At 38.2% G+C, this 27,830-nt stretch overlaps 1 protein-coding gene across 2 annotated transcripts; it reads left to right on the forward strand.

Annotated features, from left to right (window-relative positions):
• Nucleotides 1–673: 673 nt before the first annotated feature.
• Nucleotides 674–26,424, forward strand: LOC105934050 (protein kinase C beta type). Of its 2 annotated transcripts, none has more exons than XM_012873868.3 (15): nucleotides 674–752; nucleotides 3,051–3,162; nucleotides 8,904–9,032; nucleotides 9,394–9,550; nucleotides 9,851–9,985; nucleotides 11,255–11,351; nucleotides 11,446–11,580; nucleotides 11,958–12,131; nucleotides 12,268–12,359; nucleotides 13,784–13,846; nucleotides 13,946–14,084; nucleotides 14,170–14,250; nucleotides 14,631–14,738; nucleotides 14,838–14,978; nucleotides 25,646–26,424. In XM_012873868.3, exons 2-15 carry the CDS (start codon nucleotides 3,150–3,152, stop codon nucleotides 25,796–25,798), a joined length of 1,617 nt encoding a protein of 538 aa, XP_012729322.2. In that variant the 5' UTR covers nucleotides 674–752; nucleotides 3,051–3,149; the 3' UTR covers nucleotides 25,799–26,424. The 2 variants fall into 2 exon arrangements, with proteins under 2 accessions (XP_012729322.2, XP_012729321.2); XM_012873867.3 differs by lacking the exon at nucleotides 25,646–26,424 and adding an exon at nucleotides 15,406–18,814.
• Nucleotides 26,425–27,830: the final 1,406 nt, after the last annotated feature.

Raw genomic sequence — 27,830 nt, forward strand, 5'->3', positions numbered from 1 at the left:
TAAAACATTGTCTACATTGCCAATTAGTCAGTGTTGCAAAAAGCAGAATGAGACTATCTGCTGCATTTTATGCTTTAGTTTAAAAAAAAATATTTTGTGGTTAAATGACTAAAACTCTAGATCTGTCATTCTTTAGCTAACGTTCAACATTTTGATTTTTCCTTCTGGTACGGATCCGTTTTAAACGGCTCTCATCAGGGCCAAACTTGGACGTTTTGAGCACTGCAGCACTTGTAGGAAAATGTCTTTGGTTGGACAAACATGTCTGTGTTGACAGTATGAGCAGTGTTTGTTTCAGTCACTCGCCTCACCGACTGAGCAGGGGGAAAAAAACACCAGATTCAAAGCTTTCTACTGTTGAAGCTACTAATGTGGGAAGTTTCCTGTCTCGGCTTTAATGTCACTGGGGGTAATTATGATGCCAAGGCTGATATGGCTCCATTTGCAGTAATTTATACTAAAGCCAAAAGGGTATTTACACAGAAAACACTTAAAGAGCATTTTATCTAAATTGATCCTCTGAGATTATAGTTGCTTGTTGTGCTGAGACTTGTGTCACATAAATTCCCGTCTTGTTTGATTCTGTGTTTCAGTTTTCGTGGCCATTTTTGGCAGTGTGATGAAGCCGGAGTTAATATTTGTATTTTTTTCCCCCCTCTTCCTCTTTAGTGTGCTGTTTTGTGGTCCATAAGCGCTGTCATGAGTTTGTCACTTTTTCCTGTCCGGGGGCAGACAAAGGACCTGCGTCTGACGTAAGTAATGAAAGTTTACGGACACACCCGCTCCTCGTAAATGTTTATTTCTTCGTCCTTTAATTGTGGTCAGGATCTGTGAAAATGGGTCACGTTTGTGGCCATACAGGAAGTCATTGTTGATGCAAAAATAAAACGCTGAAAACTGGAGGGATAGAGAAAAAACCTGTTCCAGGCTATTTTTGTTTTATGCTCCTTACAAAATATACAGTATTATTGGAAAAGATTCGCCCTCCTTGGTAATTTTCATATTTTGTCATGTTACAACAACAATTGTTAAAGTAATTTATTAGTATTTTGTGTGATGCATCAACACAAAATGTTGCATAATTGTGAAGTAAGGGGAAAAAAACATGGTGCGTTGGTTTCAAGTTTCCTTCAAATACAAAACATGAAAGTTCAAAATTGTATTCAACCTACTTTGCTGTGATACTCTTAAAATATTAAAATCCAGTAAAATCTAAGTAATAACTCTGGAGGAGCTGCAGAGATGCTCAGGTGGGTGGAAGGAGGAAAGCAATGAGGAGTACCGTCAGTGGGTTACCTTAAGTCATGTTGGAGGCACAGCAGATGTGGATTTAACACGATTAAAACACAAACTGAACTTTTTGTCTTATGTTTTACATGCAATGTGTTGTGGAAGCGTAACCTCGCACATCACCAATCGTCACTGTGTAAACTGGTGGTGGCAGCTTCGCCTGTGGGGTCGCTGGTCAGGGATGATGGACAGATTATTTTTTTTAGAGTCACTAAAAATCTTGAAACTGGGGTGGAGTTTTACTTTCCAGCAGGACAAAAGGAAAACAAATAGACAGCCAGACCTACAACACAATGGTTAAATCAGGGGTGTCCGATCCTCCAGAACTGGTAGATGTGCATGTGCTCCAGCAGAGCCGATCCATTAAGCTGAATTACCTCCTCAGTATGTCTTAAAGCTCACTTAGGCCTAGGAATGAAGCTTCAGATTTATTCAGGTGTGTCAAACCAGGGAAAACTCTTAAACATGCAGGATGTCAACCCTTGAGCAACAACTAGGTGCCGCTGGTTTGGTTAAAACATCTTCATGTGTTAGTTTGGTCCAGTCAAAGTGCCGAACTAAACCCGACTGGGAGTCTGCAGCAGGAATTGAGACTTGAGTTTGAGCTATGTTGCAAGGAAGAAATGGGCAAAAATTCAGAGCTGATTCTACAAAGAAAGGCTAAATGCAAATGCACGGCATATTTTTTTAGATTTATTTTGTGTAAAAAATTTGCAAACCATCTATCCTTTTCCTCAAAATTCACAATTATGCATTATGTGGGGTTAGTCTATCACACAAAATCCCAACAAAATAATTTCAATGAAGTTATGTACATGTTTTGAGCAGCATGCACGTTGTTTTGTCTCTAATGTGCTGCTGGGTGAGCACTCTTGCACACATGTATTAAGTTGTGGACTTTGGCCTCTGTTGACTTGCAAGGTCTAAATCCTATTAAGAAATGTCCATAAAGCGGAAATGTGCTGCCTGGCTGCTTGGGGTAATGACCCAGTGTGCTTCTCTTACATTGTCCTTTTACCCGGCATGTATTTTTGCAGTCATATGCTGATGTTTATGAATCTCTAACTGTGTCCACCAACTGTGTTCCACTTCAATAATCTCCAATCAAAACGTTGATTCACCTAAATCTTAAGAGTCCCTTTTATCCATTGTCAATTTTTCCGTTGTTTTTCTTTTTACTTTTTTCTCAGCAGTCTTGCATCAGCATGCAACATCAAACATGATTCTTCAGAAAACCTGCCTGTAAAGATGATTTTTTTTTCCCGTGTTAAATTAGCCTGCAGGGATTCCCAACAACAAGTGTTTCCATGGAAGGAACGACGAGCCACAACAGCTTCTACTACCAGCTACTTTTTTATATTTTAACGGCTGAACGGGAGCCAGTTCTCAGGATTTTCTTCTTGTTTGTTTTTAATTAGTTACATAATAGGAAGCTCAGAGCGGTGGCAGTGTGGAAATAAATTATTTTGCCCTCACATATTGATATGCCGTAGCATTCCTCTGCATTTATACTCTGAACCTTGTTTTTTTTTTTTAAACAAATCCACAAACTCACACAAAAAAATGCTTAGTTGAACTCTCTTCCGAGCCAGAAAATAAAACGGTTTTCTGGTAAAGTGTGGTGACTCAGCTCTATAAAAAATAGCGCTCAGAGCAAATTAATGACTTCATAATTTTTATGCTTCTAGAGTTCTAACAGATATGCTAATGAGCCTTGTTGTTGTTTTTAACACTTTCTTCTCTCCTTCGTGTTTCTCCAGGATCCTCGTAGTAAACACAAATTTAAGGTCCACTCCTACTCCAGTCCCACCTTTTGTGACCACTGTGGCTCCCTCCTGTATGGGCTGATACACCAGGGCATGAAATGCGACCGTAAGTATACAAAGTATTTGGATATGCTTGTGTGCTTAGCCTGAATATAGAGAGCTGTGTTTGTGGAGGCCACAAAGTGAGTTTGAACCACACAGATCCTCCTCTGGGATGTTCTCCATTTTTTGCAACTGTTTTGCTCCCTCTGTTTGCTTTATTTCTGCTCTGGATACACGACGCAGCCACACAGATCAGGTCCAGCAGATGGGAGCAATTAGCCCCTATCAGGGTGCAGTTGTTCTTTCGTCAGCCACCAACGCAATAGATGCAGTTTAAGGAGACAGAGAAAAATGCTTTCCTGTTTTCTTTTTTAAACTCCTTAAACCACCTTAAAGCCATGGTGGCTTGTTTTTACCATTAATGCCCGTTGATGCGTATTCTACACATACCTAGGATAGCATTTAAAGTATTTGCCACCAGCTAGTTGTCAGACTCATCTCCAATTATACTTTCTTTCACTAGTTTTTGTATTAAATAACTGGATTTATATTAATTTGCAACAATCTCTACCTAATTTAACACAAAGCAAAAACACAAATAATAGTTTTTTGTGTTATTGGAAAATAATTTCAGGTAGTAAGTGGTTTAGCACATTTTTCTAGAGATGAAAATCATTAAAGTTAAAAGGTATTTCAAATTGTAATATTACATGGTGTCTGTGTTTGTACTCTACACCCGTGCTGTAATTACGTCCTGGTTATTTTATAGAACTAATTAGAAAATAATGTTTGGTATCTGTGTTTGGATATTGCAACTTTCTCAACACACAACCCTTCTTCTCCAGCAACTAAACATGTCTCTCTTCTCCTCCTACACTAAAATTACTAGTTGCTTTTAACAGACAATATTTTCTTCACAATCTGCAAACAGCTCTGCTCTTTGAGAACACCAAGCTTTTTACTCAAGCTTCAGTTTGTGTTAATATTAATAAATATCTGCTGACATTCCCCTAACAGTATGCTTTATGTCCTTTTTAAATACGGGCTAACTGTTCCAAAGTAGAGACACTTATTTGCTTGGTAGAGCTGTTTAAGGAGCAGAGCTACTTTATGTTCTTTCAGAAATGGGAGCACGCGCAAATGCGGGTTTATACGCATTTAGCACCCGCAAACACATTTCTTCAAGAATCTTGACTCTGTATTACATCAAATAAACCTCTTAGGGAAAATGACCAATTCCTGTAAATTTGTCGAATGACACACATGATCTGTTTAGGTCACCTCTGGTTGTGATTTAAGCGTCTGGACATCAGTCTTCCATCCGTCGACAGCTGGGTCTCCTGAATTTCCCACGATCAAACTTGGTTGAAATAAGTTCAGACATCAGCTCTTACCTGAGCTACACAACAATATACAATCACAATTATCGACATGTGTGCAATTGCAACCTCAAAGGACTGCTTAGGTGCAATAGGTGGTACGCTGTAATATTTCAATAGCCACGCTCTGCATCTCAGTGATTAACTTGGTTGGTTGGATGGATTTCACTCGCAGTTGAGCCCGAACATCTTGAATTTATCTCACTGAGATGCTTAAGCCAAGGGAGAGCGCCGGGAATATGATGATAACAGAATAAACGGAAAGGAAATGTGGCTGAAATGTAAATGACAATGTTACATTCAACAATGAAATGGCATGGGCAGGCTTACACACAAATTTGATCAGATTTCATCTGTTTAATCAGATGTTGTAATCATTAAATTGCATTTATATGACCTTCCTGCATGTACAGTTCTTTTTAATTTCCAGCTCTCTGTCTTGGTGCTTAACACTTGCTGTCAGTAATTGTATTTTTAATAACGTAGACGGCGGATCAAAAATTATGCTGGCAGCTTTCCTGCTATGATTTAGATCGAATGCATCATTTCTAGGAATTCACATGCTCATGGTGAGGTTTTTATATTTGCTCGGCGTAGCCAATTTATCGGCGATACAAAAAGGAGGTGTGTTTCTGCAGAGCTTGATTTAACTATGACCATTATTAATATTTCCTCATTGCACCCATTGAATGCACACAATGTGTGATGGACTTTGACTCAAGCGGCTATATTACACCATAGCAGCTTCTTTTACATAATTTACTAACAGGTCTAGTGTAATATGGGTCTATAAAAACGTACAGTATCCAGATAGAAAACCTGGGTACATTCACATTTGCTTGAAAGGCGTTACTACAAGAACAGAATCTTTAGAACGCTTATTTGGGCTGAACTACGGATCTTCTGGACTGGAGAGGACCATTTTGAACTTTGCTGATTTGCTTGTCAAGTTACATAACCAAAATTGGACCATATTCAAGCTTAGATCACAGGTGCATCTCAATAAATTAGAACAGCACTGAAAGGTTATTTCAATTATTCAGCTCAAAAAGTGAGACTTGCACAGACTCGTCACACGCAGGGTGATATTTCAATTTTATTTATTGCTGTTGATTTATCTTATTATGGCTAATGAAAACCAAAACTTCAGTTGATCAGATAATTAGACAACATAAGACCAATTAAAGAAAAAAGATTTTAATATGTGAATGTTATCTTGTGGCCTACACGATAGTGAAAAAGATCGTCCACAAACGAGGAAATTATTAAAATGTCGGTGCTTCAAGAGCCACCATACACAAACCTTTCCAGGACATGACTTACAACTCTCACTCTCACATTATTGGTGTTCAGCTACACTTGAAGGGAGAGACAACTGGAAAGCTGCCATCAAAGCAAGTTTGTCTTCCTGAACAGCTCAGCGGAGCCGCAGGCTGATCTCCTGCATGCCACGCCACAAGGATAAAGTTGAAATAAAACTGGGCGCAGACCCAGGAATGAGTGTCTCAACAGAATGTGAACCTTTTTATTGAAAACCTGTCTACCGATCTTTGTAACATTCTGATGTTTTCATTAGCTGAGTCATATTCATCAGAAATAAGCCTATGAAATAGATATTTCAGCAAGAAATCTGTAGACGAGTTTTGCTTTTTGATTTATTATGAATTAACTTTTTGATGACATGTGAATTCACTTGTTAACTGTAAAAGAGTGTTCTCTAAGTTATTTGTAAATCACCGTATAACCCTGGATAACTCCACAATCGTCACTTTAAACGCCGTGATAGTACAACCCTGTTTGCTGCAGACCAGGGAACAGCCGACATGTCTGTTTTACAGCAGCGCTCACAACTCCAGTACATCTTATTGGCAGAAACTGGCTGCTGCGTATGCTCTTAATACCATTATTAAGCCCTAAGAAGGAATATAGCAGATTAATCTGGCCTCCTCTGAGATTTCCTTTGCTTAGGTTTAAGACATCCTGAGGACCAACCCGTTTTCTAATGCACATTATAATGCTCTGAGATCTTAGAAACTGAAAGTTATTTTCTCGTTTATATACGTGCTAAATGTCTAAATTCTAAAAATGCTAAATGCACAGAGTATAAGGACATGTACGGCATGTTTTCCCCCCTTTTGGTTCGTTTTGCTGTGTGGGAGCAGACGCCAGGTTGCATGAATGAATGGTATGTTTTGTCTCTGTTGGAGATGTGAGATAAAAACCTAACACAAGAACCAACAGCAGCAGATTAACATCTCTGCAGAGCAGCTCCAGCATCCACTGATTGCAGATTGGAGCTTAATGATTGGCATCAGAGAGGTCTGCCATCTAGTGGACAGACTGAGAATTGAAGGGCTCCCTCTTTACTCACGAGCTAAAAATAAAGTTGTTTTTTGCCAGTTTGTAAAACTTGGTACCAAATGCTAAGAAATGTCTCGTTTTGAGAAAATAAGGTTGCTTTTGTTAGTTATAGCAATATGCGACTACAGGTTCTGTGCAAATATTTGTATGCATGTTAGAGTCCCCTTACAAACATTGCAATAAAGAGGAGCTAAATGTGCAAGAAGAGAATTTAGAGCAGGAGATGACTCCTCTAATGTCTCCTGCATCAAACTTAAACTCAAACAACATATTGTTTGAAACTCCTGTTGCATATTTTTCTTGACTATAACAGTTATGTTGTAGATGTCTCTCTGCTGTTAATTAGGGATGCACCATATTAGAAAATCTTGCAAGAGTGATGATACTGGACAAAATCAGTTGCAATGAATGCCGTTTTTACTTCTTTCCCTTCTTCCTCGTCTATGCTTCCATTTCTCTATGACCTTTAGTAAGATTCTTCCCAAATGAAAAAAATTCAGGACAGTTGCAAATATTTCCTTTAGTGGATGTTCCTGAAACATCCTCCTACTGTTGGGTGGAGCGGTTTTCATAGAAATTACCAAAATAAAAAAATAAAAAACAAGCGGGGATAAAAGAGAAAGCACCCCCTTTCTAAAAAATATGGCAGCGTGGCAAAATTTAAAAATATTTACCGTAAGGACAAGACTTCTGAAGACTAGAAAAACCAAAGTAGAATTGTTTGGCAATAATACTCAGAAGAACAAACATTAAAGAAGCACAAACGGCTCATATCAACAAGCACGGTGGTGGCGAGGCGATCAGTTGCAACTTTCATTAATTGAGTGAACTTCCTTGAAGTAAGATAAATAGTCAAACTAGTCTCAGCCAAAGCTCACCACAAACTGGGTCAACGACAGAACGATCATCTCAAACACAGTAGTAAATATACAGCTGAATGGGTGAAAATGGAAAGAATCAAGGGTCCAGTCAAAGTCAGGTATTCAGTTTGACTGAAATGCTGCAGTGGGACACTTAGAAAAAAAACAATAGAAAATTAGAAATGTCTTGTCCAGGAGTGACACAGAAAAACGTGTCCAAGGCTGGACTATTATAAATCTTTACTATCAGGAAGTCCACAAGATGCAGTTAGAAGCCGTCAGCTGACTATTGACTACTATTAGTTCTAATGTTGCACCGAAACTGATACCAGTATCGGACGGGGCCCCGATCCAGCACTAAAATGGTGGTATCGGTATCGGCGAGTACCAACAAATAGGGCACCGATACCATTTTGATGTTTGTATGTCGCTTGAACGCAGCCTTCTCTCTCCTGACTAGTATTATACATGTTATATAAGTTCATGAAAGTTGCACTATTTTGGCATTTGAGAGCCAAAACTTAAAAGAGATTATTCAATTATTAATGTAATTTTACTGTCTTACTGTTGCACTACTATTATACATGTTATAATTTCACAAATGTTGCACTATTTTGGCCTTTGAGAGACAAAAGTTTATTCAGCTATTGTCACCCATTCCAGGTAGGCAATAAAAAGTTTTACTGCCCTAAGTAGTATGCAGTTCTTCATATATATACACACACATCAATTTCAAACAGATGGTATCGGTATCGGCCAATACTGCACAGCCAGGTATCGGTATCGGGGCCAAAAAATGGCTTCGGCGCAACACTAACTAGTTCTTAATGTGACTTTGCTGGCTGAGATATTTTTGTGTTGTCCTTTTTCAATTTGGACTGTTTTCTTTATTCAGGAAGAAAGACACAAATTTATTATACAAGAAGCTTTATTTGTTTTTCTTGGTTTAGGTTAACTACACGCCATAAAATAAATCAGAACCAGCTCTCCAAAAGTTTCAAATGAAAGGAAGAAGTTATTTTTCAAGTGTAATAATAAAATACAGTAAACGTGATTTTTAGCCTTCGCTGTCCTCATCTCCCTTTTAGTTATTTATGTCTGGACTTAGCTGCTCCAAGTCACAGCAGAGCTCTTACTTACAAGCTAAAAACTGTTGATTAGAAGGAAGTTTGATAGTTGTCTGTGTGTATTTGGTGTTTTCTCAGACTGTATGATGAACATCCACAAGCGATGTGTCGCCAACGTCCCGAGCCTGTGCGGAACGGATCACACGGAAAGGAGAGGACGCATCCAGATCTCCGCCCAGATCGACCAGAACATTCTCATCGTCACCAGTGAGTGCTCTCTGTCCGTTGATCTCTTCGTTTTTCGCTTTGAAAAACTCTCTCACACACACGCGCGCACCCTCCAAGCAAAGCGCTCCATCAGACTAAGACTGAAACTGGAAAGTCCATTTAGTCGTTCAATTATCCAACGATTGACCCACATCTCCAGCGTGATGTGCAGCCACGTGCCAGCTTCCGCTGCCAGACAGCTGTGGATTGATTATGGAAGAGAAACTAAACAGGTGTTTTAATGCTGTCAGATGCAGAGTTATTCGGGGCAGGCAGAGACGGGCGCCAACCTCCAGACTATCTATATTGCACCTTTCCTTTTTTCCTTTTAACTTATGTTTCTCTCCTGAATCCTTGTCAGTCAAAGAGGGAAAGAACCTGGTGCCCATGGACCCAAATGGCCTGTCAGACCCGTACGTTAAGCTCAAGCTGATCCCGGACCCCAAGAGTGAGAGCAAGCAGAAGACGAAGACCGTCAAAGGGAACCTCAACCCCACCTGGAATGAAACGTTTTCTTTGTGAGACATCTCTTTTTCCCCTCTCTGTGTTAATTTTCATATCAGCTTGTTTCTTTTCTATAAAAAAGAAAAAGGTTGGCCTCATTTTCAGTCACGTAAGCACAAAACTCGCCTTTGAAACCAGGTCTGTCCTTATTCTTTAGGGTTGGTTTTTGCTTTTCTGGGTTACTGTGCCCTCCAACAACAGAAAGTCATTTAGTGGCAATTTCCCCACGCGGAAATAAAAAGAGAGCCACCCTCCTTTTTTTATTTAAATCTGTTTCTAAAGTGAAAGTCCTGCTTTCTGCTGACATCTCCTAGTAAACTCAAAGACACCGACAAGGACCGCCGTCTCTCAGTGGAGGTATGGGACTGGGACTTGACCAGCCGGAACGACTTCATGGGTTCGCTCTCCTTCGGCATCTCAGAGCTACAGAAACAAGGAGTGGATGGATGGTGAGACGGAAGATTATATTCCAAAAGTATTCTCACCCCCTTTAACTTTTCCACGCTTTGTTACGACCACACAAATCTGTACATATTGGGATTTTGTGTGTTAGACCAACACAAAGTAAGGCGTGGGTGTGAAGCAGGATGACAAGGATGCATGATTTACAGCAGAATATGTTTTACAGATGAAAATTAACAAAACCGTGGTGTGAATTTATAGCAAGCCCCTTTTAATCTGAAACCCCTAAATAAATTCCAGTGGAACCAGTTTCTTTTAGAATGACCCTGAATGTTAAATAGAGTCCAGCTGTGAGCTATTTAAACTCTCTATGAGCTCAGCTGTCCTGTTTGTTAGAGATCATTACAGAACAAATGGCATCATAAAGACCAGGGAGCACAGCACACAGGTGAGGAGAAGTTTATTGTGCATTTCCTGAGTACGACACAACTGTGAATCTACCTTATCTAAATGGTCTACCTAGACCAGGGGTCTGCAATCCGAGGCTCTGGAGACACAAGTGGCACTTCATAACTTTGATTAAAATACCAAAGAATAAACTAAAGTTGTTGAATACAGATAAAACACATGCAAATTTTCATGGAATTGAACTTCCATTAATTGCATAGCACTAAAAGCACCAATAAATGGAAAGTAGCTTTTTATTTAACATTATTTTCCACAAAATTAGGCCATCCCATGGAAGAAAATGAATCTATGCTCTTTGTGCCTTTTTAATTTAAAACCTAAAGATAGAAATAAAATGGTGGTTCGGTAAAAAATACAACTCATTTTCTATAGTATATTTTCTTTAATTATAAGCTGTCTTTTGTTAAAAGGTAACATTTGTGGCTCTGAACAAGTTTTATTTGGCTGAATTCTGGGCAAAAACTGCTGTGTGGACGGTAAAGGTTGCAGACCCCTGACTTAAACTGACAGCCAACACAAGGAGAGGCTTGATCAGAGAAACAGCCAAGAAACCGATGAAAGCTCTGGAGGAGCTGCAGAGATCCACTGCTCGGGTGGAAGAATGTGTTGACAGGACAGTTGCTAGTTGAGCTTTTCTCAAATATCTGCTTTTATTAGTGAAAGCAAATAAAAAAAAGCTATTTTCTAGCAAAATGTTTACATAAAATCCCATAATCCACATTGATGTTTGTGGTCATAAGGTGACAAAATGCGGAAAGGCTTCAAGGGTCTATTGCAATGCACTGTAATGTGGGATAAGATGGATAACAAAGGCAGGATGTAACACAGGTGTGAATGTTGGACTTCAGGTTTAAGCTGCTGTCCCAGGAAGAAGGTGAATACTTCAGTGTTCCTGTCCAGCCGGACGGAGAAGACGGCGACGAGGGCATACGAAAACAGATGAACGTAAGATTCACACGAATAGAAAATCACAATTTTGATTCTGCTCATTAGTTTCTAACTGGGCTTCCTTTCCATCATTGGTTCTAACCTCCTGCAGAACACAAAAATAGGTCCCGGAAAGACCAAAGAGTCGTCCTCGGTTTACAAGTACGACAGCAATGGCAATCAGGATCGCGTCAAGATTGCAGATTTCAACTTTGTCATGGTTCTGGGAAAAGGCAGCTTTGGAAAGGTGATACTTCTCTTCAATTCAATTCAATTTCATTTATATAGCGCCAATTCATGAAACATGTCAACTCAAGGGACTTTCCAAAGTCAAATTCAGTCAGATTATACAGATTGGCTCAGATTATATAGACTGGACAAAAAAAGTTTCCTCTCTAAGGAAACCCAGCAGGTTGCATCAAGTCTTAACAAGCAGCATTCACTCCTCCTGAAAGAGCGTAGAGCCACAGTGGACAGTCATCTGCATTGTCCATGGTTTTGCAGCAATCCCTCATACTGAGCAAGCATGAAGCGACAGTGGAAAGAAAAACTCCCCTTTTAAGGTGTGTTTTTGTTGTCATGTAAAAGCAAAATCAAGTTTGATTAAAATCGTCTCCTCTTTAGGTGATGCTGGCAGAGAGGAAAGGTACAGATGAGTTGTATGCCATCAAAATCCTAAAAAAAGATGTGGTGATCCAAGATGACGACGTAGAGTGCACCATGGTGGAGAAAAGAGTTCTGGCTCTGGGTGGAAAACCACCATTCCTAACTCAGCTGCACTCATGTTTCCAAACCGCGGTAAAAAAGATTCTCTCCAATCATAATATTGACCGATGTTCAGTTGTTGTTTTTTTCTTGTTTAGATTTAATCTTCTCAGTTTCAGTTTTTGAGTTATCCATAAATTCCTATTTTCTTCTCCTTAATTCCCTTTAGGACCGGTTGTATTTTGTCATGGAATATATCAACGGAGGAGACCTCATGTACCAAATCCAACAGGTTGGCAAGTTCAAGGAGCCTCATGCTGTGTGAGTATTCATGCACGTGAATTTTCCTTTGTGAAAAATTGGTCTTTAGGGTCATGCTTGATGTTAAAGTTTAGTATTCTACCGCAGAGAGGCTTAGATTGTTATACGTACATGCATCATAGAGTTTTCGATAGGCAAACGTCTCAGCCTGCAGGAGGTGGGCTGCTGCAGAAGCATGGCTGGAGTCCAGATTGGGTTTCTTTATGAAAAAGATTTAAAAACAGCAGCCTGACTGTGCTATCGTGAAACGACGTGGCCGTCTTCACTTTTACAATCAACTGATTTTTGAGCAGATTTTTGAACGCGGGTGTTCATTCCAGGCCAGTTTGTTTGCAGTGAACAATTTGACTGGGATCCCTGTGGATTGTTAAACAGTGTACGAAAGGACCAACAAACCATTTTAGGGAAGAAAAGGTCTGAACAGGAGATCTGGCAGAGATGACAGCCGAGGTTAACATCCATCCTTCCAGTCTGTCCTTTGAATTCATCCATCCGACAGAATCATGCTTCTGTCCGTCTGTTCAAGAAGTCCAGGCATCCAGAAAGTCTATCCATCCATTTGTTTGTTCCTCCACCCACTTCTTCCAGCCCCTACAACCATCCAATATCTAATCCATCTGAAACGTCCTCCAGCTTTTCTGCATCAAATATTTTTCCTCTGGTGCTTTGTGGCCCTTTGCTCTAGGACAACCGAGATGCAAAGAAAGTATACTCCCTGTTAAGTCTGACGTTTTAAAATTATTCTGTCTTTTGTCTGGATGTGAAAAATATACCAAATATCACCTCAGATATACAAACTCAAGCGGCACCTATTCCAACATGCACAATTATTCGACAAAGGGAACCAACATGGAAGCATTTGTTAGCAAATTGGTACACAAAGAAAATCCTAGATACAAAATATATAAAACTACAATGTAGAATTGGGAGTAGATTATTTTTTTTAAAAAATGACTAAGTTTTGTTCCTCTCTTTATTTTTCATAATCATAGTATTTCCTTTTTTCCCCCGATTGGACGTTCAAACACAGAGCAAACATCTGTTGTTTTCTTTCAGCGCTTTAAAATAATCTTATAGTTTCTAATTTGTGCAACATTTAGTCTTGCAGTGAAACTTTATCACAAGAAAAGATACCAGTTATCTGCAAAGTTACACTTCTTATCTAAAGATATACCCAGAGTAGCTTTTTCCACAGTAAGAACCCTAATTCAGATAAGTATTACATTTCCTAGAAGGCTTTTTAACTGAACGCATCCGTTTTATGAAAAAAAATGCTTTTTGTATGTCTGTTACATTAGTTATCTAAAAATCATTTCCAAAGGGCTTAGTGTGATACAAATGAAATGCATGTAAAATATGAGAGTTATTACCCCAGAATAAATACATTTTCACCGTTAAAGTTTCATTGTTGTTCTGCATTTCAGGTTCTATGCAGCGGAGATTGCAATTGGTCTTTTCTTCCTTCACTCCAAAGGCATTGTGTACCGGTGAGTCTGTTTTTAAGTCACCTCCACTCATCTTGTGCACTGTTCATATTCTGCAAGTACAATAATAAGTTGCTTGTGGGTATTTGTGCATGTTTGCAGAGACCTGAAGCTGGACAATGTGATGCTGGACGCTGAAGGCCACATAAAGATAGCAGACTTTGGCATGTGCAAAGAGAACATGTTTGACGGCATCACAACAAAGACCTTTTGTGGGACGCCAGACTACATCGCTCCCGAGGTGTTTATGTTTTCTCCTTCAGTCAACTAACTTTTTTGATGGGTTTTTACAGAAGCTGACTGAGACATGTTTCTCTTTCCTGCAGATCATAGCCTACCAGCCTTATGGGAAGTCTGTTGACTGGTGGGCTTTTGGGGTACTGCTTTATGAAATGCTTGCTGGACAGGTTTGTGCAATTTTTTAATGAGAAGCTATTTTTCATTCACCATGAGCCATTGCTGAAGGAAAGCACATGACCAAAACCATTTGAAATGAGTGTCCAATGACTGCTGAGGAATTTTTGTAATACCTTTCAGGAGCCTTTGACACTGTTGATGACACCATCATAATTAACAGAGTTCATTATTTAATGGGGGATCTCTGTGTATTAATCAGTATCCGATAATTAACTAAGTTGAACGGCTCATTTTAATTCTAGTGATACAAAAACTAATTTTACCTGCAGCGCTGTTAGGAACTGATGGTTAAACTTGGCAAAATTTCAATCTAAATTGTTATATCTAAGTTAGAAGGAACTGAAAATGGAGTGTTGTTGTTCCTCTGCAGCCTCCGTTCGACGGTGAGGATGAAGATGAGCTGTTCCAGTCGATCATGGAGCACCACGTTTCTTACTCTAAATCCATGTCCAAAGAAGCTGTCGCTATTTGCAAGGGGGTGAGGCCACACTTCAGTGTACATACAGAACTGTGCAAAGGTCTTGAGTCATTTGTTATACCTCTATATTTATCTGTATTTATAAATGTATACTTTTAGCTGATGACAAAACACCCAGCGAAGCGTCTGGGCTGTGGTCCAGAAGGAGAAAGGGACATCAAGGAGCATGCCTTCTTCCGTTATATCGACTGGAAAAAGCTGGAGAATAAGGAGGTCCAGCCTCCCTTCAAACCAAAATCTGTGAGTATATTGCGCTCTTACACACTTTCCATCTAATGATGGTATCCAGTTCCTAATGTTTGCTTTAGAAATTATCCATGATAAGAAAGGAGGCCGTTTAATCGTGCCTGTAAGGTAAGTTCTAGATATGATTAAATCCCTCATCACCAAAACTCAACAACACAACCATCCTCTACCATTGGTCACTACCCCGACAAATACGAAGCCAAGGACCTGTTGGTGTAGTCACCAATGATGAACCTGTATGCTCACTGCTTTCATTTAGACCAATGGAATTCCACAGTTTTGGCTGTGAGTGATTTGATTGGTTGATGCCATATTTTAGTTGTATTTCTCTTTTTCTCTTTTTGTCGTTTGTTGCTGTTTTCTTCCCCTCACCCTTCATCAAACTCAATCCATCCCTCCATCTCTCTCCTCTCCACGGCAGTGTGGGCGTGATGCAGGGAACTTTGATCGCTTTTTCACACGCAACCCCCCAGAGCTGACCCCCCCAGATCAGGAAGTAATATCCAACCTGGACCAGGAAGATTTCCATGGCTTCTCATTTGTTAACCCTGAGTACAACGGGCCAACTCACTGACCATGTAACATATCTTCTGGCTTTATAAGAAATCATCCACACTTCACAAGCATACTTTAAAAGGAAAAACCAGACAAAAATGAATTCTTATGATGTCATATCAGAGTTGCATTCGGCAGACTTTAACCCATTAAGACCTGATGTAACATATTAGCACTTTTTATGACTCAGGTCTAAAAGGTTCAGAGATGTTTGAGCATTTGGGGAAGAGTATTGTTACCTTCTTTTTTTTCCAAAAGTGTGTTAAGTATACTTAACTGGTAAGATGGAGATGAAGGTGTTAGCTTAGTTTAGCATCTAGCTAAAACCTCCCGAATTATCTGTAAACTGAAATCTTGCCTTTTTTACAGCCTACATTCTAAATATCTTATTTAACAGTGATTGTTGGATATGGGAAAAATTCAGTACAAGTTAAATCTTTTCATCTAATTTAAGAGAAATCTTGCAATTAGCTTATTACATAAACCGCTTACCTTACCCAATTCACCAACCTCCTTACTAGACATCTTGGTCATGTTTTTCTTGTTGTTTATAGTTTTATAATCAATTTAAAAAAATTAAACACCAAGATACTACTAACAAAAATGGAAAAGTAGTATGACGCCAAACTGGGTCATCAATTAAGGGGCTGAACATGTTAGCTTAATTAGCACCGCAATTTACAGAATTTACAACCTATTTACTGCACGTCTTGTTTAACAGTTTTCTTTCTTTCTTTTTATGAACTATACTGATAAAACACAGCAAAACAATTAAAAAGTGAAAAATAAAATTACAGCAAACTGGTTCATCAATGATGTAGCTGAATAAGCTAGCTTCATATAGCACAGCAAAAAACAAAACAAAAAAAAACGCAGAAGCATTTAGAAACCGCTAATTTGCCTATTTTTCCAACCTACTTGCTACACGTCTTTTTTAACAGCAGTTGTTTCATTTCGTGAACAACAAAAAACAGCTTTGTAACCTTTTGCCTTAAATAATCTTGTTGGCTAACTTGAGCAGAGCATAAAGTTCAGTGTTAGCTTAGCTTACAGTAGCATAAAGGTCAGAATTATGTGGGAACCAGTAGGCCTATCTTTACTATTTTTACAACAGACACACATCGTGGAAGACCTGATACATTCTTTGGTGTTATTTTTATGGTTTGTTAAATATCACATTTATTGTTGAAACAAAAATTGTAGTTGGCTTAAATTAGCAGCGAGGGGAAAAAAAAATATTAAGCACTGGATTCAAAAATGGTTGTTAAATACTATTTCGTGCATTTTATAGTCTAAAACAATAAAATGGCTAACCTCTCTACATGAATACTTGAAAAAAGTTATTTTCTATTTTCCCTCCTGTTTATTATTGAGAGAAAACAAAAGTAATTTAATCGCTGTTGTCAATTAAATCAGACATTATTTAAGCCAAATTAACCTAACATAGAAATAGTTTTCTTCTTTTCAATTAATTTTAACATTGTCATTGGTGTGACGTGGATATTTGGGTCTACTTTATTATTTCTGGATTCTATCCTGAGCAGACTTTTTTTTTTTTAAAGTGAAAAATATATTTATGTCAAAATCATTCCAAGCAGTGCAGCTAAGGCTTTACCTGTTTACATCCTTGTATAGCTGCCACCTCTTCTCTGCAGCCATGGTAAAAACTGTTGAGGTGAATCAATACTGGCTAGTTAAATAGACTCAAAAAGATAAATGTCCATCTCCCGAACGCTGATGATTTCTCTTGTAAAGATGTCAGAGACTATACTGCAGCTGAATACCACAGAGTTGTTTTATCTCTTTGTGCATACGATGGATCCAAAGGGATCTGAAAGGCGCTTTTACTCCAGCTTGCTCTCTGTATTCTAAACAAAGCTTATCACCTTCCCTCTCCACCTCTCCACCTCTGTACCAGACAAAACTTTAGACTTTGACTTTTGAAAAGAAAGCAATATTGCATCCCCCAAATGCCAGCTCATTTAAATATTGTTCAGATAGAAATACAGACATATGCACAACTGAATGCAGCCAGCCCAAATGATTATATATATATTCATGATTCAAGATGCCAGGCCAGTATGTTTTCCAGTAGCGACTCTGTTCTGGGACCACTGTAGTTTAGCTTGTAACTGATGCTCTTGTGTCAGCTCTACTGGCTGTATTTCTATCTTCAGTGCAGAAATGTTGCATGCATCTGAATGCCTCACATCAGCAAGGCTGCTGGATGCCGGAGTCCGACCTGAACGTGCTACGTCTCTGTGTTGCCCTCCCTGTAAACTGCATATTGATTAGGACAACCCGTCATTGTTGTTGATGAGTGTACTATGATCACATGTTGGTAATTCATACAGTGTAAGTGAAAACTGACCGATTGCTATGCTATAATTGTTTGACTACTAGTTTCCTAATGTTGGCTTTACTTTAGCAGGATCAAATACTATTACATTTTCTGTTTGGTGTTGTGGTGAACTTACCTGCATTCTTTCTGCTGGTTTATGATCCTTGTGCACAAAAGCAGCAAGATTTACAGATTTCTTTTGTTTTCATTGAAAGGTCAATGCTTTTCTCTGGAGACAAGTTTTCCCTGTTACACTGTGTTTTTATTGACTGAGGGCATATCTTTTCATGTAAACAATTGTTTTTCAGAATTTACCACATGACGTAGACCTTTAGACTTTTGTGAAGTTGTTAGTTGTTTATCCTCCAGAAACTTGGATTTCCAAAAGTGCCAAAATAGGTTTCAGACTCATGAGGATGTAGAGAAATACTGCTCCTAACAGCTGTGATAAAGAGCAGCCATCTTGTGCCATTTTGCAATACAGGTGTGGTTATTATGATACGCATTACAGCCTATCCTAACTGTTCACCAACGTTATAACGTCCCTTGAAAGTCCTTTTCATATATAAGATGAAATGTTTAAGTTGTATCATACTTTTGTAACTGTGTAACGATACAAAGTCGTAACAATGTGTCAAATCTTGTTCTTTGAGCTTGTATCACACAACTAGGTGGCAGGAAGACAACATCAAAGACACCTGCCTTTTAAAATACCACGATTCTACCAGATATGAACCATAAGCACTAATCGTGATAATGGTAACTGTGAAAAATCAGTGTTGAGATACACCAGAGAATATATATGCGAGTTCTATATCAGAGAAATATTTGAAAAAGTTGTTTCTGAATGGGAGAGATGCTATTGTTGATTGTGTAATTGCCCCGTATGACTGGAAACTGATAATATACTCACTGGTGCCTGCCAGACTACTTCTGCTGTGTCTGCCTTCTTACTGTTGCCACGACACGTCTGACTATTTGTTCAACACCTTGTTTTGGCCACATGGGGTTATATCTTGGAGAGGTTAATCAGAGCAATAGATTGTTTTTGGTTGTTGTAGCCATGCTACTCGGCAATAAGTCTTAAACCTTTGGAAAGCCTGTTTATTTAACTTTAATTGGCACCGCATTTGTAAGGAATATTCATTTGTGGGTTTAGCAGCAGAATGGAGGACGTGGGTTGCTATTATGAAAAAATTGCCAAATCCTGTCTGCCATTGACCAAACAGTTTTTGGCGGAGGCCATGTGATGGTGTGGACCTTGATCTCCATTACTGGGAAAAAAACAAGGCTTGTCATCTTTGGAGGCAGTCTCTGTGGAGAGAGATATGAAGATAAGGTTCTGTAACCTGTGGCAGTCAATTCAAGTTCATTTGTCTACAGTATTGGGCAAGGAAAGGCAAATTTTATTTGTATAGGACAATTCAGTACAGAGACGATGCAAAGTGCTTTACATGATTAAAATATATGAAAACAAAACAGAATAAAAGAAAGTAGGAATAAAGTGTAGAAACAAAAATAGAACATTAAAAACAGTTGGACAACAAGCTTAAACTAATGATGTTTCCATTTAACTAGAACATTCAAAGGCAATCCTAAACAAACGTGTTTTAAATCTTGATTTAAAGGAACTCAGGCTTTCAGCACTTTTACAGTTTTCTGGAAGTTTGTTCCAGATAAGTGGAGCATAGGATCTAAATGCTGCTTCTCCGTGTTTAGTTCTAGGTATGCAGAGCAGACTGGAGCCAGAAGACCTCAGTGGTCTGGATGGTTGATGCCCTGATAACAAGTCTGTGATATATTTAGGTGCTAAGCCATTCAGGGATTTATAGACTAACAGAAGTTTTTTAAAGTCTATTCTCTGAGATACAGGAAGCCAGTGGAAGGACTTTAGAACTGGAGTTATGTGCTCTACTTTCTTAGTCTTAGTGAGGACGCGGGGTCAATTATTGCCCTTAAACATGGCAGTTCAGTCCTGCCCTGGCCTCAGCCCCATTGAACAGTTGTGGGATCAGCTTGGGTGTCCTGTGTTCCAGAGTGACTAAACCAGCCAAATTTGTCTAACACGTAGTTGAGCTCGGCTCCGCCCTTCTACGTCGGGACAGCGGCAGGACCGGGTAAATGGCTCTTGGTGCGTGAAACTTTTTTCCTCCATCATAAAAACTAAAAATAGGGGACATATCTGGGGACAGCCTTTGCCGGGGACAGGTCACCCAGTCTGGTCACCCTAATTTAGACCCCTGCCTGTTAAAAGAATAAATAATCAAATTCCTTTTATTTCTTCTTTCTTCAATTATCCAGACCAATAAATGACACCAAGAAAGATCATTAGGCAAGTTTCAACTTTGGTACTCAACCCACAAATGCATTTTCCTTCCTAATATCTCTAACCAAAATGTCATTATAGTCACATGACAATAAAGATTCTTGATTTTTATTTTATTTTTTTAAATATGGCACAATTTCAGGATGATTAAACAGACTTTACAACGTATGAAATTCATTGCCAAGAAGCAATATTACAACAAAGAAATAATTGATCAAGCACAAATTTCCTCCAGCAGCAGCAACCAGTTACCTTTCACTTAAACCCTCACAACATTAACTGTATGTGTAAGTTTGGAGTCAGCTCTTTTTTGACAGTGAGGCATGCCAACTGTGCCAGCTTGTCGAAAGCATTTGTTACACTACAGCCTACTTTGTTTTTTTTTTTTTAGCAAAAAATTTTTTAAATGTAAAGAATTCTTTTTTTGTTTGGCCATCATACGCATATGACCAACAACTCTCAGCTTAAAAGTACTTTTGAATCTGGGATTTTTAAAACTGTGACTCTTTGAAATGTTTAGTTGTGTGCAGATTTATTTCCTTGTCATATAAAAAACAGTCAATGAATCCATGCCAAAAATACTTACCAAATGTCATCTAGTTTATGACAAAAAAAAAAATAAAAATGGTTATATAGCCTTGTCTTTATAGCTCCCCTAGTAGCCACTTGAGTAAAATGAAAGTGCGCTATTTGAGTCAAAAGTCATCAAATGAAGGTTGTTTTTATGTATTTTAAGCCATTTTTATTTAGTGACCACACATTTAAATCTTTTTAACTAAACAAAATTATGTTAGATATATTATGTTCAAATAAGCCTTTTTATTAAAAATTTATTGACAAAACAATTTTGGAATAGGACATTTGAAATGTATTGACACGCTTATTTTGGGCCATAATTTAGTATGTGCCTCTGGTACAAGTACTGAAAGAATTATAATATTGTGAAAATTTGCTTCTTTTTTTTTTGTTACTCATTCAGGAATGTGAAACTTGTATACAAGTGACATTTTTCACTCCTTTACTACTTGTAACAATTATAATGGCTTATAGATATTGAAAAGCCAAAATTACTCAAAACATTAGAATATCACATAAGATCAATAAAACAAAAGGATATTTTTAACAGAAATATCTTGCTTCTGAAAAGAGTTAATTTTTATGCACTTGGTATTGCTTTAGACCTCCTTTTTCACGGCGTCAATGTGGCAGAAATTCTCTTTAACTACTTTGATGGTGTCTTTCATTTCAGGTCATCTGTGGGTTCTGGTGCCTCTCATCTTCCTCTTAACAATCCATAGATTCTCTATGGAAGGGGCAGAAAACTTTTTGGCTGTTGGGACAAAACTGTTAATTTTCTTTTTAAATAAATAACCAAAAATACTAACCCTGCCCAACAAAACGCACCAAACGCTGCATTTGAGTAAAAGTCACCCTATTTGTACTATATTAAAGCGGGTGTAAAAAGCGTGCTTATTTAAAAAGACAAATGTTTTGTTTTGCGCCGAACATTCAATTAAACATTCAACTGTAAGACTTTAATTTGTAATCGATTTACGGTAAAAATAAAAGGTTTCTATCTACAAAAAGCCACTTGAGCTGGTTGGACAAATTTTTCTGGAAATTCAGTTGGAGGGCCACACACAATCAGCACAGGGGCCACAAATGGCCCCCGGGCCACACTTTGGACACCCCTGCTCTACGGGGTTCACGTCAGGCCAGTTTGATTCAGTAACATCAGGGCCACTGAATCAGCTTTTGGGACTTTTGGCAGTGAGGGCTGATGCCTAGTCCTGCTGGAAAATGAAATCAGCATCTCCATAAAGCTTGTCAGCAGAAAGAAGCATGAAGTGCTGCAAAATGTCCTGACAGATGGCTGCGTTAACGGTGGACTTTAGAAAACCCAGAGGACCAACACCAGCAGACGACACGGCACTGCAAATCATCGCTGACTGGAAACTTTATGCTTGACTTGAAGCAATGTGGATTCTGTGCCTCTCTTCCTCTAGACCAGGCATGTCCAACGTCCGGCCTGGGGCCAGTGGTGGACCCTGGACTGATTGTGTGTGTGTGTGTGTGTGTGTGTGTGTGTGTGTGCCCCCCCCCCCCACCTGCATTCCAAGAATGTTTTGGTCCACCAGCACAGATAGCTGATGCAGACGGAAACTCTTTATTTTTATTAGGGCAAAATTATTACAGGTTATCTTATAATTGAAAATGTTAGATACAACAAAAGGTATTCATCTTTTAATAGCCACACTTTTTCTATTCTCTTTAATCTCATAGTAAATAGGATTATATCTATTTCATGACTTGTAAAACAAACGTTTAAGTATAAAAACCTGTTTTAAATTAATTTGTTAAAATTAGCTAAATTCAGCAAGTTGCTGGTGAAGATTCTCAGTCATCCAGGTCATAGTCATTTAAAAAAAGTAAAAAACAAAGCAACTGGACTTGTTTTCCGTAGTTGAAGTTGTTTCGCTTCCTCTCCAGGAAGCTTTCTCAATTCAAAAAGTCTGGAGTAATGTGGAGTACCAAGCTTTATACTACTGCCAAACAAAGGCCTTGTAATGGCTTAGACAACATGCAAATTATATTAATAATAATGTCAAAAGCATTGAGAAAGCTTCCTGGAGAGGAGGCGAAACGTCTTCAACTACAGAAAACAAGTCCAGTTGCTTTGTTTTTACTTTTTTGCAATGACTAAATTCAGCAAATGTTTTCAAAGTAAATTCTGTTCTTTATATTGCTAGACCAAAAAGAATCCATTTTTTCCCCAACCAAGCCTAAAATCATTTCCACAATGGGTGACCATCTTTTTTTTTTTTTTTTTTTTTTTTTTTTTTTATTAAGCAAAATCATTTTTTTATTTTTATTTTTACTTTGGATCTACAGTTATTTACACATCCCATTACTTCAGAAAATCTCACTAATTTGTTTTAATGAAAATTATTATATTTTGTAAAGCAGATAAGAAAAAAATCACAACGTATTTTTTTGGTTAGTTTTGGTCAGTTTTTTTGGTCCTCATATACTTTTGACTTGACAATTTCAGCCCACCTGCCAAAAAGTTTGGACACCCCGGCTCTAGACTCTGGGGCGTTGGTTTCCAAAGGAAATCTAAACTTTCATCTGAACAGAGGGTTTTGGACCAATGAGCAACAGTTCAGTTCTTTTTCTCCTGAGCCTAGCTAAGATGCTTCTGACATTGTCTTGGCTTAACACAGTGAATGCTACATTTGTAGCTCCTGCAGGATTCGTCTGTGCGTATTGGATCTTGATGCACTGACTCCAGCGTCAGTTCTTGCGAAGCTTCCCCAAAGTCTTGAATAGATTTTGCTTGACAATCCTGTCAATGCTGCAGTTATCCCTGTTACTGGTCCATCACTATTTCCTTAGTATTTAACTTTTTCACAGTATGCTAATCGTCCAACACACTGAATTTTGGATTTTCATTACCTGTAAGCCATAATCTTTAAAAATTACAAGAAATAAAGGCTTTAAATATTTTCTATATTTTATATTTACTTTAAATATTTTACTCAATGTAATGAATCTATATGCATTTCATCTTCTGAAATGTAACAAAAACGTAGCTTTTTCACGATATACATTTTTTTTTTTAGCTGTATTTGTCACTGCTGCATAATATATTTTATTTCTGTATATCACACATGTACAATGTAAAGATAAAATGTGCAGCTTCATGATCAACAATGAGCTGAAAGAGGTGAAAACCTTTGAGCCCCTCCTCATTTCAGCTGGAACCAGTGATGAGACATAAGGAGGAGGTAGGAGATTAAAAATATTCTGTGTAATTCATGTGGTACGTGTGTCTTGCCAAGGGCTCGCTGCTCGACCTTCCCGTGTGAAATCCTTTCCGGCTGTCGTTTAGTTTGGTATCGATCTTTGTCCTCTGCTCTGAACTGGAACATTTCCTCTCTTTGGCTTTTGAAGTTTGTGCTCAGTCTTTCTGCATCTGTGCTGTTGATGTGATTTGGGTGGCCCTTTCCCATCTTTTAAATGTTTTTTTTCTGAGGTTGTTGGCATCGTGTCTGTGTTTTTTTTATTTTATTTTATTATTATTATTTGTGGAGTTGCTCTCCTCGTCCTGCTCTCTTAGTCTGTTTTCTACAGTGTAGGCTTCCAGCAGTGCCATAACTTAGAGGTGTCACCAAAACCGCTGACCTAATGTAACAGAACTGAAATTTATCCCAGATTTAACTTTACTATACTATTACTATACTTTACTTACTTTACTAACTATTACTATATTACTATTACTAACTTTACCACTTCAAACTCACAGCTCCCGGTCTGTTTTTAAAACAAAGGCTAATCACTAACCTCGCCACTAAACTCATGTCTTGTGTTTGTCCAGGTCTTTGTTAAAATTCATTATTGATAATGGAACTGACTGGGTTTAAATTAACTCCACAGTTAATGCCCCAAACTTTTATCAGTTTCAAAGGCTTTTATTTGGAAATACCAAATTCAAGCATAGACTCAATATAATAGGAATATTCTTTATTGACCCTCAGAGGGGAAATGTATGCATTCCAACAGCAGAGTGAAAATGGAAACACGCACGAAGGCAAAAATATAAAACAAAAAAATAAGAACAGGAGTCTTTGCAATAAGGGCAAATTTGCATCCAAAATATATGATTTTTCTTTACATTCTCGCCTAAAAACAGTGAAAATGTATTTTGTGTCACAGGAAATGTAATATATCAAACTTTAATCCCACTATCTTCCGACATTCTGCTTCCTCTTGAACAATCCCCATCAACCCGCCCCTGAACAATCCCAGGGTATTCTGAAAATACTACCCCAAGACAAGGACCTTTTATTCTGGAAAACTGTGGACTCAGGAAATTTAAATAACTCTGTTAAAATTATATTGATGCGCGCAGAGAGCTTTCAGAAGCCAATTAAATTGCCGAAAGTCCCTGCAATGGAAAAAGTTATGTTTCCCTACCAACATCTCCCTAAAATGGATGGGATAAATGCACAGGACAAAATCCATTGGAATATATGTTGTAATGGCAAATAAAGATTTATATGCTCTGTGTAATGTGAGACCATGTTAAACACAAACATAATGTTAAGGTGACAGTGGAAACACGTTTGATTGTTTTCACATTTTTAACAGTTTTCATAAGTTTGGGCATAAGGTTTTTTATTTATTTTTTTATTTTAGCCCTTAGTTTGTAAACTAACTGTTCCAGCTCTGCAGTTTATTATATCTGTGCCTCTGAATGTGGTAAAAGTATGTCCCTCCTTCTTTATCCTTCATCTATGTGCTTTTTTTTAACCTTTTAATGGCGCTTCTTGTCAGACTTCTTCCCACTCTTTCTGAACTGTCATTTTACTGATGTCTACTGTCACGCTAACATTTCATCCTTGCAGGTTTCTAACTCATTTCCATTCTCTCTGGCAGAAATCTCGCAGAGACGTCGGCAACTTTGACAAGGAGTTCACCAAGATGGCGGTGGAGCTCACACCGACGGACAAGCTCTTCATCATGAACCTGGACCAGAACGAGTTCCAAGGCTTCTCCTACACCAACCCTGAATTTGTTATACAAGTCTGAGGACATCCTGGTGACTAGATGTCCAATAATAATCCAAACAGCTCAGCTACAGTACTGTGCAAAAGTTTTAAACAACCCCAGATGATTTATACATTTCCTCTCAACAGCCAAAATGCCTTATAATCTTATAACCGAGCTAAAAGTTCTCTCCGCTTTCTGAAGGCCTTACAAAGCTTTCCTTTGGACTTTATCTGCTTTTTTCTCCTCACTTTCTGTCAAATCCTTGTATCCATCCATGACAGCATCTTGACATGTTTAGCCTTCTTCGTTTTAAAAAAAAATGTTGGACAAGTTAGAGTCAAATGCCTTCAAGTTTCGCTGAAAATAGCAGTTACTAAGTTTTTTTACGTGGTAAATCAAATATTTAGAGGTCTTGGGGTGGGAAAAAAATCTCCTCTTATTCTCAAACTTTAAAGCCCGGATTGCTAGCTTGGAAATAGGCATGTAATATTAGCCAAGCTTGAGTTAAAATGTTGGTCCGCAGAACTGGTGCTTCAGGACAAACCAAATACCAGAACCGAATTAGATACCAGAAAAAGATGGTTAAAATAACGGGTTGAGCAAAAGTCTAAAGTTAAGTCGGCGACCCAGCCGGAAGAGGATTAGGGTCACTCAAAAAAAAAAAAAAAAAAAAAGTCTACTCAATTCTGACTTTTTTTCTCAGAAATCTGAGGTTAAAGTCAGAATTCTGAGATTAAAGTCAAAATTCTGACTTTAATCTCAGAATTCTGAGAAAAAAATCTGAATTCTGAGAAAAAAGTCAGAATTGAGTAGACTTTTCTTCTTTTTTTTTTTGAGTGGCCCTAATCCTCTTCCGTACTGTGGAGCTTTGGTTGTTAACGCTGCTATTTTGCTAACATAAAATGCTGACTAGGCACACGTGTTCACCCAACATTCAACGTGTAAAACTGTAGATGTAGCGACAAATTGCTGGGTCCAATAGCAGTAATTGTAGTTGAGTTACTAAAACCCTTCCATTGATCTGTTTATTCAAATTTGCAATGGTAAATTGATAGCATTAGCAGAAGGCTCACTTCAAATTTCTGATTCTGTGCTCAGAAACGTACATTTTTAGCTTGTAAAACAAATGACTGAAAGATCTTACTACCAAAACAAATCTCATGCTTTAAAAGCCCTGGTCACGAGTATAAACTTGGCATTGTATATTAACTATCATGTGGGGCACCCTTTGTTTACAAGAACTGGTACTTGAGGAATAATGTAACACTCGGTTAAAGCACCAGGTGCTGATATTAATCGGGGAGTTTAGAAAAATGTGTTTATAGTACAGACCAAATAAATGTCTAAAGTTTAATTGGCAAGCTATCGCCCATGTGGATCTTTGGTTTTATGGCTGCAGTTTCAGTACCATACGATGCTAAGTAGGCACACATGGTTTGAAGCTCAACCCACAAAACCGAGGAACTAAAGACACTTCTCTAAGCAGTATTCGTAGCTAACAAAATCTCTCACGTCTTTCACTTGATGTGTTCATTTAAATTTGCAAGCCATAATCAACTAGCTAGTGTTTTAAGCTAACCAAGAATTTAGCTAGAGAAAGTAAAATACAAAACTAAACGGCAATAATGAGAAGGATGAAACTGCTTGATTGCTGCTGAATTACTACTGTATGTATCCAGGATTTTCACTTGTTAATTTACACACTGGATTTGACTTAAAAACTGATTAGCTTAATATCTATAGGGTCATAAGAGCACAGCCTGTTACTTTTTATAGCCTAAAGTCTCCAACCACGTTTTTGTATTGTCAACTCAAAGCTAATAACTTACTATGACAGACTTGCTTTTATGTCATCTAAACTAAACTCCAACTTTACAAGCACAGACCGTTTTACAGTGCACCAGGAGGGTGGCCATGTAAGTAGCTGCTGAATCAACTAGCCATGAAAACAGGTGTCTAAGAGCCATAACACTAGACCGGACCTGAGAGATGATTCATGATCAGCTAATGGCTCTTTGGGAGTCACTTTCTCTTTAATGGAAACTTTTTTTTCCCTTCGCTTGAACTGTGT

The sequence above is a fragment of the Fundulus heteroclitus genome, chromosome 5, assembly GCF_011125445.2.
Source record: "Fundulus heteroclitus isolate FHET01 chromosome 5, MU-UCD_Fhet_4.1, whole genome shotgun sequence".
NCBI classification, from domain to species: Eukaryota; Metazoa; Chordata; class Actinopteri; order Cyprinodontiformes; family Fundulidae; genus Fundulus; species Fundulus heteroclitus.